This window comes from Anabrus simplex, chromosome 1, assembly GCF_040414725.1.
Source record: "Anabrus simplex isolate iqAnaSimp1 chromosome 1, ASM4041472v1, whole genome shotgun sequence".
In the NCBI taxonomy this organism is placed as follows: Eukaryota; Metazoa; Arthropoda; class Insecta; order Orthoptera; family Tettigoniidae; genus Anabrus; species Anabrus simplex.
This window is the reverse complement of record NC_090265.1, coordinates 404,894,496-404,907,060: the sequence shown is the minus strand read 5'-3', so window position 1 is coordinate 404,907,060 and position 12,565 is coordinate 404,894,496. Positions and strand designations below refer to the sequence as shown.

General features: G+C 38.5%; 1 protein-coding gene across 1 annotated transcript in view; it reads right to left on the bottom strand.

Moving 5' to 3' along the window:
* CdGAPr (GTPase-activating protein CdGAPr) overlaps nt 1-12,565 on the bottom strand; it is a 157,755-nt gene that overhangs the window by 72,166 nt on the left and 73,024 nt on the right. Inside the window, exon 10 of the mRNA XM_068227130.1 lies at nt 7,886-8,014. Coding sequence (XP_068083231.1) covers nt 7,886-8,014 — 129 coding nt within the window. The remainder of the gene's footprint in view (nt 1-7,885; nt 8,015-12,565) is intronic.

The following is a 12,565-nucleotide window of genomic DNA, read 5'->3' as shown; positions in this document are numbered from 1 at the left end:
ATACTGACATTCTGCGAGTCGGAGTGTGGAATGTTAGAAGTTTGAATCGTTGTGGTAAGTTAGAGAATCTGAAAAGGGAGATGGATAAACTAAAGTTAAATGTAGTTGGTATAAGTGAAGTACATTGGAAGGAAGAGCAGGATTTTTGGTCAGGCGACTACAGAATTATCAACACAAAATTGAACAGGGGAAATGCAGGTTTTAGTTAACAATGAATAAGAAAATAGGGCAGCGGATAAGCTACTACAACCAGCATAGTGAAAGGATTATTGTTGTCAAGATAGACACCAAACCAATGATCACCACAATAGTGCAGGTCTATATGCCTACTAGTTCAACAGATGATGAAGAAATTGAAAGAATATATGAAGAGATTAGAATATTTAATACAATATGTAAAAGGTGACGAGAATTTAATTGTGATGGCAGTGGTAGGCCAACGAAGAGAAGGTAATACAGTAGGAGAATTCGGATTGGGACAGAAGAATGAAAGAGGAAGTCGGCTGGTTGAATTCTCCATGGATCATAATTTAGTCCTTGCTAATATTTGGTTCAAACACCACAGACGATGGCTGTATACGTGAATGAGACCTGGAGACACTGGAAGGTATCAAATAGACTTCATTATGATTAGGCAGAGATTCAGAAACCAAGTGTTGGATTGCAAAACTTTCCCAGGAGCAGACGTGGACTCTGACCACAACCTGTTGGTCATGAAATACCACCTGAAGTTGAAGATATTGAAGAAAGGAAGGAATGCAAGGAGATGAGATCTAGGCATGCTGAAAGAAAAGAGTGTGAGGGATTGTTTCAAGGAACATGTTGAATAAGGACTAAGAACATGTTGAATAAGGACTAAGTGAAAGGCTGAAGAAAACAAATAGAGGGAGAATGGACAGTCGTGAAGAATGAGATCAGTAAGGCTGCTGAAGAAATTCTACGAAGAAAGAAAAGATCAACAAAGAATCAATAGATAACTTGGGAGATACTAGACCTGACTGATGAATGACAAAACAAGAATGCAAAATATGAAGAGGGCAGAAAAGAATACAGACGATTAAAGAATGAAGTAGATAGAAAGTGCAGGACAGCTAAGGAAGAATGGCTGAAAGATAAGTACAAGGATGTTGAAGGTTGTATATGGTTGTAGGAAAGCTAGATGAAGCATACAGGAAAATCAAGGAAACTTTTGGAGAAAGGAAAACTAGGTGTATGAACATTAAGAGCTCAGGTGGAAAACGACTTCTAAGGAAAGAATACAAGGCAGAAAGATGGCAGGAACATATCCAACAGTTGTATCAAGTTGAAGATGTAGATAATTTGGTTCTGGAACTAGAAGAGGCTGTTGATGCTGATGAAATGGGAGACCCAATTTTGAGGTCAGAATTTGACAGAGCTTTGAGAGACCTAAATAGGAACAAGGTACCTGCAATTCCCCCTGAATTACTGACTGCCTTAGGAGAAACCAGCATGGTAAGGTTATCCCATTTAGTGTGTAAGATGTATGTGACGGGAGATGTGCCATCCCGATTTTTGGCAGAATATTGTTATAACTATTCCAAAGAAAGCCGGTGCTGGCAAGTGTGAAAACTACCACACTGTTAGTTTAATATCTCATGCCTGCAAAATTCTAACACAAATTATTTACAGAAGAATGGAAAGACTAGTTGAAACTGAGTTGGGAGAAGATCAATTTGTTTTTAGAAGAAATGTAGGGACATGTGGAGCAATCCTGACTTTACGTCTAATTTTAGAGGATCGAATTAAGAAGGAGAAGCCCATATACATGGCATCTGTAGATCTAGAAAAGGCATTCAATAATGTTGATTGGACCAAGCTATTTGAGATTCTGAAGACGATCGGGATCAGATACCGAGAACGAAGAATTATCTACAATCTGTATAAAAGTCAGTCTGCAGTGATAAGAATCAAGGACTTTAAAAAAGAAGCAAAAATCCAGAAAGGAGTGAGGCAAGGTTGCATTCAACCCTCCCCCCACCTTTTTTTTCAATGTTTATACAGAACAGGCGGTAAAGGAAATCAAGGAGGAATTTCAGAAAGGAATCACAATCCAAGGAGAGGAAATCAAAACCCTGAGATTTGTTGATGATATTGTTATTTTATCTGAGACTGCAGAAGATCTGGAGAAATTGCTGAATGGTACGGACAGAGTCTTGGGTAAGGAATACAAGATGAAAATAAATAAGTCCAAACCAAAAGTAATACAGTGCAGTTGAACGAAGTCAGTGATGCAGAAAATATTAGATTAGGAAATGAAGTCTTAAAGGAAGTAGATGAATATTGTTACTTGGGCAGTAAAGTAACTAGCGACAGCAGAAGTAAGGTGGACATAAAATGCAGACTAACACAAGCAAGGAAGGCCTTTCTTAAGAAAAGAAATTTACTCGCTTCGGACATTGATATAGGAATAAGAAAGATGTTTTTGAAGACTCGTCTGGAGTGTGGCATTCTATGGAAGTGAAACATGGATGATAACTAGCCCAGAAAGAAAGAGAATAGAAGCTTTTGAAATTTGGTGTTACAGAAGAATACTGAAGGTGAGATGGATACAGTGAATCACAAATGAAGAGATACTGAATCGAATTGGTGAGTGGAGATCGATTTGGCTAAATTTGACTGGAAGAAGAGATAGAATGATAGGACACATCTTAAGACACCAGGACCTCTGCAATTGGTTTTTAAGGGAAGTGTATGTGGTAAGAACGGTAGGGGTAGACCAAGGTATGAATATGACAAGCAGATTAGAGCAGATGTAGGATGCAGCAGTTACGTAGAAATGAAAAGGTTAGCACAGGATAGGCTGGCATGGACAGCTACATCAAACCTATCTATGGACTGATGACTCAAACACAACAATGAGTAATTAAAGACAATACCCCATGAAAATTCAAAATTATTATATGGCAATATTTCTTAGTTAACAAAAAAGAGTTATTCACAATTTCTACAAAAAAGAAATCTGAAGTGATAGGAATTAACTGAGGAACATGAAAGAGAAACAACTATCAAGAAAGGGCTGTGGCAAGGTTGGAATTTGAGGCTCCATCTTTTTTTAAATGTTTATACAGAACAGGTGGTAAAGGAAATCAAAAGAAAAATTTGGAAAAGTTAGACTGAGTTGCTCCAACGGTTGAGGTGCTGACCTTCTGACTCCAACTTGGCACGTTCGATTCTAGCTCAGTCTGGTGGTATTTGAGGGTGCTCAAATATGACAGCCTTGTGTCAGTAGATTTACTGGCACATAAAGGAACTCCTGCGGGACAACATTTTGGCACCTCAACGTCTCCGAAAACCGTCAAAAGTAGTTAGCGGGATGTAAAATAATAACAATAATATAGTGTTGTAGTAGTAGTAGTAGTAGTAGTAGTAGTGGTGGTGGTGGTGGTGGTGATAAATTTGGAAAATGAATCACATTTCAAGAGGATATCAAAACTCTTAAGATTTGTCAATTATGCTGTCATTTTCTTTATGTCTACAAAGGATCTGGAGATGTTTCTGAATGGCACACAATAGACACAGTGTTGGAGAAGGAGTAAAAGATGAAAAATAATTCTAAAACAAAAGTAACAGAGTGTAGTCAAATGAAGTCCAATGATGCAGGACATATCAGTATTAGGATGAAGTCTTAAAGGAAGAAGATTAATATTGTTATTTGGGTAGTAGAACAGTCAATGATCGCAGCAGTAAAGAGGACATAAAATGCAGACAAGCTGCTAAGGCAAGGAAGGCTTCTCTTAAGAAATGTTATTCATGCAAAATTAAGATGTTTCTGAAGTCATCAGTGTATAGCATGGCAGTGAAACATGGACAATTACTAATGGAGAAAGAAATGTGGAGTTACAGAAGAAGGTGACAACAAAGATGGGCAAAACAACTTGGCAAAATTTCACCATATAAAGAGAGAGAGATCGACAACACGTTTTGCTACAACCAGGATTTATTCATTTAGTTTTGAAATAAGAATGGTGAGGGGAGGCCAAGATATAAATATGACAATGTATTACAGTAAGTGTAGGGATTGGTTACACTGAGATAAAGATGTTGGCACAGTATAGAGTGACTTAGAGCATTGTATCCAAACAATCAATGACTGATGGCTTACAGTAGACAATGATGGTGAACAATTTAAGAACAGAAATAGAAATTTTACAACTTTTGAAAAAAAATGATTGATGAAATAAAAACATAATCAATAGTATAAAATACATTAAAACAATTTTGTACTACCTTACTGACAGAACTCCCTCCAGAAACATGAAATCTACACATATAAAAGGCTATCAATGCCCAGCCAAAACTACATGCCATAAAGAAATTAAATTTTGGGGATACATTTATATTACTTTGTAGGTCCTCACTAAGGGAGGATTTTTTTTTAATGGTAAAAACTAGTATTTCAAATCTCCTTTCATAACATGCCAACGGCCGTAGCCGTGTTGAAACACCGGATCCCGTGAGATCTCCGAAGTTAAGCAACATTGGGCGTGGTCAGGAGTTGGATGGGTTGCCACGCGCTGTTGGTGGGGGGTAAGGGAATGGAGGAGCGGAAAGGAACTGGCCACCCTACCGCACGTAAACTCCGGCTCAAGAACACCTCTGCGGAGGTTCGGACCTGCCTTCGGGCAGAATAACCCTTACCTTACCTCAATAACATAGAAGGCATCACTCCAGCCAAAGAAGAACTGCTATGAGAATTATGCAGCCAGCACCAGTGTCATATATTGTGCACTTTACAAAGGAAATTTAATATTTTCTCCTATTCAATACATGCACATCTCCACCATTAGATGGAGTAAAAATAGTCAAACATGTTTCAACTCTTTGAGCCATCTTCAGTGAAAAAAGGGTTAAAGTTATTTACATAAGTGAAGCTAAAAAATGTGTTAAAACATAATGAAGGAAAGAATGAAAAACAAAAGAGACATGATGGAATTAACAATTCAATATATACACATTTCCATCATTAGATGGAGTATTAATCAACTCGTTTGAGACATCTTCAGTGAAAAAAAAGTTAAAATTTTTACATAATTGATGCTAAAAAACTGTTAAAACCTAATGAAGGAAAGAATGAAAACAAATGAGACATGACGGAAACAAACAATAAGTGATTATGGCGAGGTTGTGGACCTCTTAGTCTAAAACTTGCAGTGTTACCGGTATAATTAAGAAGCAGGACGAAATCACTGTGCTAAAAAATTCAAAATTACAGTCTCTCTCTCCAATGAGTCACCATCACAAATAGTTAAGAAGGGAGAAAAACTTGAGAAACTAAGTTTGAGAGAAACATGTGCCAGGTAAAATGTATGTGACACATAATGGAAACTGCCAATGAAGTTCAAATTGTTTTAATAGTTGCACTCTCAAATTTAGCGGTCCCATTCTCAATGATTGTGTCCAATGTTGGCGTAGCTGTGTTTACCTTAGTTTTAAATGGTCAGGAGGGCAGCGAAAAATTGAGAAACTATGTTAAGGAAGATAACAGATGCCAAGTAAAATGTATGTGACACATAGTGGAAACCGCCAATGAAGTTCAAATCTGTAATGGAAAAAATGAGGTTGTATGAGAAACTTGGGCTAATAAGTAAAAAATAAGTGTGAAGAAAACTTTTAAACTGGCTTATTAACTAGTTGTCCTCTCGAAACGGCCTAAACTTCTCAAATTTAACGGTCCCGTTCTTACCGATTGTGTCTGTTGTTGGCTCAGCTGAGTTTGCGAGGATGGGCGGAAGGGAGGGGGGTGCAGGGCTGGTGGGGAGAGGGGGGAGGGAGGGTGAGTTGGAGAGATGGAGGCGGGGTTTGTTTTTATTACAGAAGTTCTGACAAATATATGGAATGAATGTTTCAAGTAGAATGTTCTTTTTATTGATTTCATTTAAATTATGAGAGGGGTTCATAAACCGATCTACTGTATATCGATGTGGATGCTCTCGAGAACCTTAAGCATGGTGCCTTTTTGTTCACAATACTGCTTACAGGGGTGATGCAAAACATTTTGATGAATATAATTCCATCTGGAGGTATTAGTATCTCCTGCTAGGGAAATATTGTTTTTAAACACCCAGTATATCTTGCGAATGTTAATACAGTATTTACTTCATGTAGGTTATTTGTTACAGTCTAAAACAGATCACACCTCATTAGTTACATTAAGCAAGCACAAGAGATGGTTGCTGGAAAGCTGCCAATTAAAGAACTAGCCTTGCCTAATGACATCAGTTTTACAGTGAGGAGATTTTCCCCAGGAGTTATTCACACACATTTAAGCCAAAAGTATGAGGGCATCATGTCAAGTCCACAAAAACTTCTAGAATCCTAACTCCAAAGACAAGGTACATAAAAACACACATACTCATAAACATGTTAGAGATGTTCAACAGCAAACTTTAGATTGATATAATTGAAATATGCCATCGAACAATGCTGAATGGTAATTTTATCAAAATGTACAGGAACAAAGAAAAACGTTTCTTCAATGCACATATTGTACATTAATTTTCAACTTTAAAACAATTAAACGTAATTATTGGTCTTGCACATGTCTAAAAACCAAACCGACCCCCATGACGCAACATCCCTATAGGGCCATAGCCTACAAGCGACTGCTGCTCAGCCCGAAGGCCTGAAATATTACGAGGTGAAGTGTGATCAGCACAATGAATCCTCTCGACTGTTATTCTTAGCTTTATAGACCGGGGCTGCTATCTCACAATCAGATAGCTCCTCAATTGTAATCACAAAATCTGAGTGAACCTCAAACTAGCCCTCTTTCCAGGTAAAAATCCCTGACCTGGACGGAAACTGAACCTGGGGTCTGCGGGTAAGAGGCAGGCACACTATCCCTACACCACAGGGCTGGCACGTGAACATATCTAGTAAACCCTTTCTTCTTTTCTTTCGTGATGGGAAGTGGACTTTCATGTAAGGAAGAAAGATTCTGTGGCCGAATACCCGCTGAAACACTATTCTTCGTCACCTTGTTTAATACAGCGTATCTTACCAATGGACGAAGAATGTTATGGGACTCACAACAAGTGCAGTTGGATCATCACTGGAAAACTTTAATCACATAACCTTCATGATTTTTAGGCCACAGTCTCTGTTTATGAATACTTCAATCTCAATTAAATCCTTAAAATCAATTTATTGGAGTTCAGTCACTGTGAATGGTTTGTTCCGAGATGCTTTCCTCACCACATATTCCACTGCAGAGGAACTGTCACTTCAGAAACCATACAGCATTATTCCACTTACTTGGTTTGAAGGCTATTCAGCAGGGATATTCCTCACACGTCGACTTATGTATGCCTTCCCCTGATCCCTCAATGTTTACAAGAAACAAAATTAACAAGTGTTTTTTTTATATTTTTTTTAAATTTATTTTATTTTAAGAATTTCCACCTTTACAATACTAATTAATTTATTCCTGTCAGAATTGCATCAATAAATCATTAATCTTTGTAAAGGTGGAAATTCCTCAAAAATGAACCAAAACCCTCAATATTTTAAGCTTAATAGCTTTCCACTCACTTTACGTTTTCTTGATCTTTTCAGTCGGTTTACACTATTAGGACACAACACAGCATCTCTCGTGCTCGCCATGTTGTAGACTCCACTGTGGCATACAACGTTGTTCTACCTGGTGCCAAACTCTCAACAAGGTGCTTGTAAATAACATTCTACCTTGTTTCATGCATCTACAAGCACACAATGCTCTATACATCAGCGTTCGGTCATAAACAACTTGACCACAAATGTGTTATACAGCGTTGTTCAGAGGCATACTTCAATTAACACCCCCTGAGGACATGCAAGATTGACCAAACAACAAAAATCATTCATCAGACAACTGACATTTACTTACCCACTTCAATGTATTCCTGATCCCCTTTCCCTGAAGAAAGCAAAGCTCGTGAACGAGCCTCCTCCAAAGACAACAGCTTTGTTGGGGTAGAGATGGCCAGTGACTTAGGTCGACTACGTTTCGGAGTAACTAAATCAAACAGGAAATAATACAGTAAAATGGGACACTGAAAAACATGATCTACAAAAGTCTGTGGTGTAACATCAACAGCTCCAAATACCAAATTATACATTGCTTACTGTCACATAACGCTAAGAAAAGTGGGAAATAGGTCATCTAGTAGAGTTTCACTTTCTGTACCATTAGATACGAGTAAAACAGAACAACTAAGCCTAACTGATGTCAGTAACCCTGGATCCAATTACAAACGTCTCTGCAGTACTCATATGAAGTGAGGCCATATGATGATGCTGATGGTGATTCATCTGTCAGATGCTGATCCTAAACCTTGAGCAGACACTTTGGTGGTATTTGATAGGAGTAGGCAACATGCCGACACCAGATTTCTCTCTCCATACCTCATCATCATCACCATACAATAACATACATAACATGCAATCATCACATTGGACACAGAAACATGCACTCGTGTAATGATCTTCATCTCCGAGGCATGGAGTGACTAATTCCTTCACCAAAGATGGTGCAACAAATAAATGAAGATCACAAACCACCTATCATCACAGCCATACACGTGTCTTTGGAAGGAGTGCTAGAAGTTTTAAGATAGAATAGGGATGTTTCCAAAACTCCAGCCTTAATTAAGATACAGCCCCAGCATTTGCCTGGTGTGAAAATGGGAAACCATGGAAAACCATCTTCAGGGCTGCCGACAGTGGGATTCGAACCCACTATCTCCCGGATGCAAGCTCACAGCCGTGTGCCTCTGACCGCACGGCCTACTTGCCTGGTAACGATTATATCATCATCGGCCTGATGTTCTAATGAAGTATAGCGAAAGTGAATTCAAAGACTGATTCAGGCTAAACAAATATACTGTCATACGTTTGGTTGAGGTTATAGGCGACAATTTGCGCACTGTGACAAATAATTTTCCACTGTCACCTGTTGATCAAATATTGATTACAATACCCTTTAATACTACTGAGTCTTATCATATTTGTATCTGTGACTGCATTCATGTCCAAAAACAGATAATTACCGTACACATTTATCGTAGTAGGCCTACTGCAGGCCTACTTGCACTGGCAGTGAGCATATACTTTTATCGTGGAATTGTTTTTAATTAACGATATTACATTACAAGGAACTAACAGGTTATATAATTATGTTAATTACCCGATATTTATTGTTATACTGTGGTTAAATAATGTTCATATTTTGGAATAACAGGGAATAGGTATGGTATGTTTACAAGGCTCAGTGCAAACTGGATCGCGTGCGACGTGCTACCGATGTGCATATTTTATTAGAAATCCTCAAACAATGTCAAATTCTTCTGACTGTCCTTAAACACTACAAAACTGACACCCATCAAGAACTAGTCGAAAATCAATTTCTCGCTGCATGGCAAAGAGGAGATAATAGGAGCTGCATGGAAAGCTCAAATGCAATGCATTACTTGTGTGCATGCTCCTGACAATCTCGGGAACACATCTAATGCACAAAAAGAAAGCAGTGTGGGGGTGGCATCTAGTATGTATTTATGAAGCTTGATCAACGAGCCAACAGTTGACACTTCAGTAAGTTAGCTGCTATTCCGCTGTGCAACACAGCGAAGATTTATCAAGTAGACAGTTGTAGCAAATCAACAGCTATCGGACAGATATCTCAACGTTCCAGAAACCGGGCATAAAAGTATTTGTATAATAAATGGCTTTTACATGAATGAACCCTTCTTTTACAAATACTGTGACCGTGTATTCCACATGTTTTAATGCAGCTTTTCCTCATCGGAACTGTGTGAACCAACTATACACTGAAGCAAAGTCCAGAATAGTTCTTAGCCATCTTTCAAGCCATTCCCATCACTTAGGCTGCATTTCAATTAATAAACATAGTATGAAAATGCTCTAGGGATGATGTGATTACTGAGTGGCTTGCCACTTGCCACTTGCCACTTGCCACTTGCTGTCACAGTTGGAATTCCAAACATCATCCCACCCACAATATTTGAAATAAAAAGTTATATTTTAGCATTCAAATTGCTTGGAAAACTGGTAGGCTCATGTCTATGATAACAGTATGAATGATTCCACAAAAGTTCAAGCTTGCTTGTATTGTTCTAATGCTTAAATTGAAAGCCTTCTGGCAGGTAAACAAAAAAATGTGAATTTTCTGCATTACATGACTGCACGAAATTATGTTTCATCCAAATGTTTTAATCTACCAAGCCATAAGGTCATTAGAAAAATCATCATCATCATCATCATATTTGCTTTCTCCCACTCATGCGGGGTCTGCCTTCCTGCAATGTTTCCTCCACTTCAATCGATCCATAATGTCCCAGGGGCTAAATTTTGTGAGTCACATCATCTCTCACCTGGTCCAGCCAGAGTATTAGAGGTTTCCCTTGAGGTCAGTGACCCTGAACAATCTGTTGAAGGGCAGTTTTTTTTCAATTAAGGTTTCAATATTACGGAGTACATGCCCATATCATCACAGGCGTGATTCTCAGATTATCTTTGTGACTGGAGTAACCTTAGATTTCTTCCACACATCATTGTTCTGGATATGGTCTGGTCTAGTCAAACAATTGGACCATTGCAGCATCATTATTTCCATAGCAAGAAGTGCTCTTCATGCTTCAATGCTGCAGCCCAGCATTCAGCTCCATAAAAGGCCACCGGTCTGGCCAATGTGTGGTAGACTTAAGATTTTAGATGCAATGGATTTCCTTATTACAAAGGACTCTGGCTGGACCAGGTGAGAGATGACGTGGCTTGTCTACAGCTCTCCTTCTTAAGAACTTGTATCGTTATTTATTGCCTAACTGTAGTCTCTGAAATCACAAACATTTCATCACGTGTCAGTCATTCTCCTAGCCATAGTTGCAGGTGTAGTATATGCAAGAGGCAGCAATGCTATTGCTGAGTTAGTTGAAAGTGTTTTAGATTCAGAGGGCAGTGATGGCGATTATGATAACACTGAAGAAGAAATTTCAAATGAAAGTGATATTTTATGTGATATGAGTGACAATGAAATAATATGAAATTGTACCTTAAGCCCCTAGTGTGAAACCAAAACAAATAGATATAACCAACTAATTATTCATCAGTTTAATGGGTCTCCATGGGTATCAAGAGACCTGAGAGACAAATATTTAGATAATTCTGTATTGGAGTTGTGTGTATTCTTGGAGGTTATGGACTCGCCGTTTCCCACATTGCATGGGAAACAAATATTTACTCTATGGAACAATTATCGGACCCACGTGGAAAGAGACGGTGAAAAGTGGTTTGACACTAATGAGGATGAAATTAAGGCCTACTTTACCCTCTGCATTCCTATGTCCCAGGTACGCAAGCCTCGCATCTATTATATTGGAGCGAAGACAAATGTACTGAGACCCCAATTTTTCGAGAGACAATGAATAGTGTGAAGTGCCTCAACATATACCCAAGTGTTTTGAGATTTACCACACAAAATCTTTGTTCTAACATCACTGTTGTTACGTACAATTATTTTGAATGCTTCACTGAAAACTGTGCGCAAAAATTGTAGTTGCTCTTCAATTTAGGGCATTTATTTCAGAGCGGTGCACAGTAGTTCTGACCAAGTGGCTTACTCATGTTGAGGAAGATTTAAATCTGATTTCTAAGCGAGTATGCAGGACCATTAAACTTAAAGCAATTGGGTTAATGAATGTTAATGAATGTACTGGACATTCCTGCTTACATACCACACTGAACTTCTAGACTTTTGGAACAGAAGTTCCACCCAGTTGACACAAGCTTCAGGTACCTTGTATAGTCTCATTGCCAGTCAAATGAGATCATGTGGTACTCAGTCAAATATCTTTTCCAAATCAAGAAAGATCAATGAACTATCTCCTTTTTCTCATGGTGTCTTTCCATCAATAGATAAAGTGCACAGATGGCATCTGTTGTTCTGCTGTTTTTAACAAAGCCACACTTGTTAGATGAAACAATGATAATGTTTTGTAATCTTGTATTGAGAACACATTAAAAAAATTTCATGGTATGGCACAAGAGGCAGACTGGCCTATAATCTGAGCAATCATATATGTCTCCCTTTTCCCTTCCAAACTGACACTGTGATACTGGTCTGCCAGGCCTTGGGTACTATGTCCTCCTTAATGGTCTTGTTGAAGAAGTCAATAAGCCATACTACATCTTGTTTTTCAAGAAGATCCCATACTTCGGCCAGAATATCATCTGCACTGGATGCTTTCCCACGCTACATTTTGTTGATGGTGCGGTAGCGAGCATGGACAAGTTTGTAGATTCTATTCATGCTAACAGGCTTATTTTGCTGGTCATAGAAGACTTGGTGATGTGCTACTTTTTCAGTTGCTGCAGCTCATTTTACATTGGACTTAAAGAGACTGGTACCATTCTAAATCCTCTTTGTTGCATATCTAGTGTCAAGTCTTATAAGCAGCCTTCTTCGTAATAGTTGCCTGCTGCATATTTTCATTCCAATACTAGGTCTGCAAGTCAATAAGGTGTTATTTTGGTTTGGTGACGCCTAGGGTGG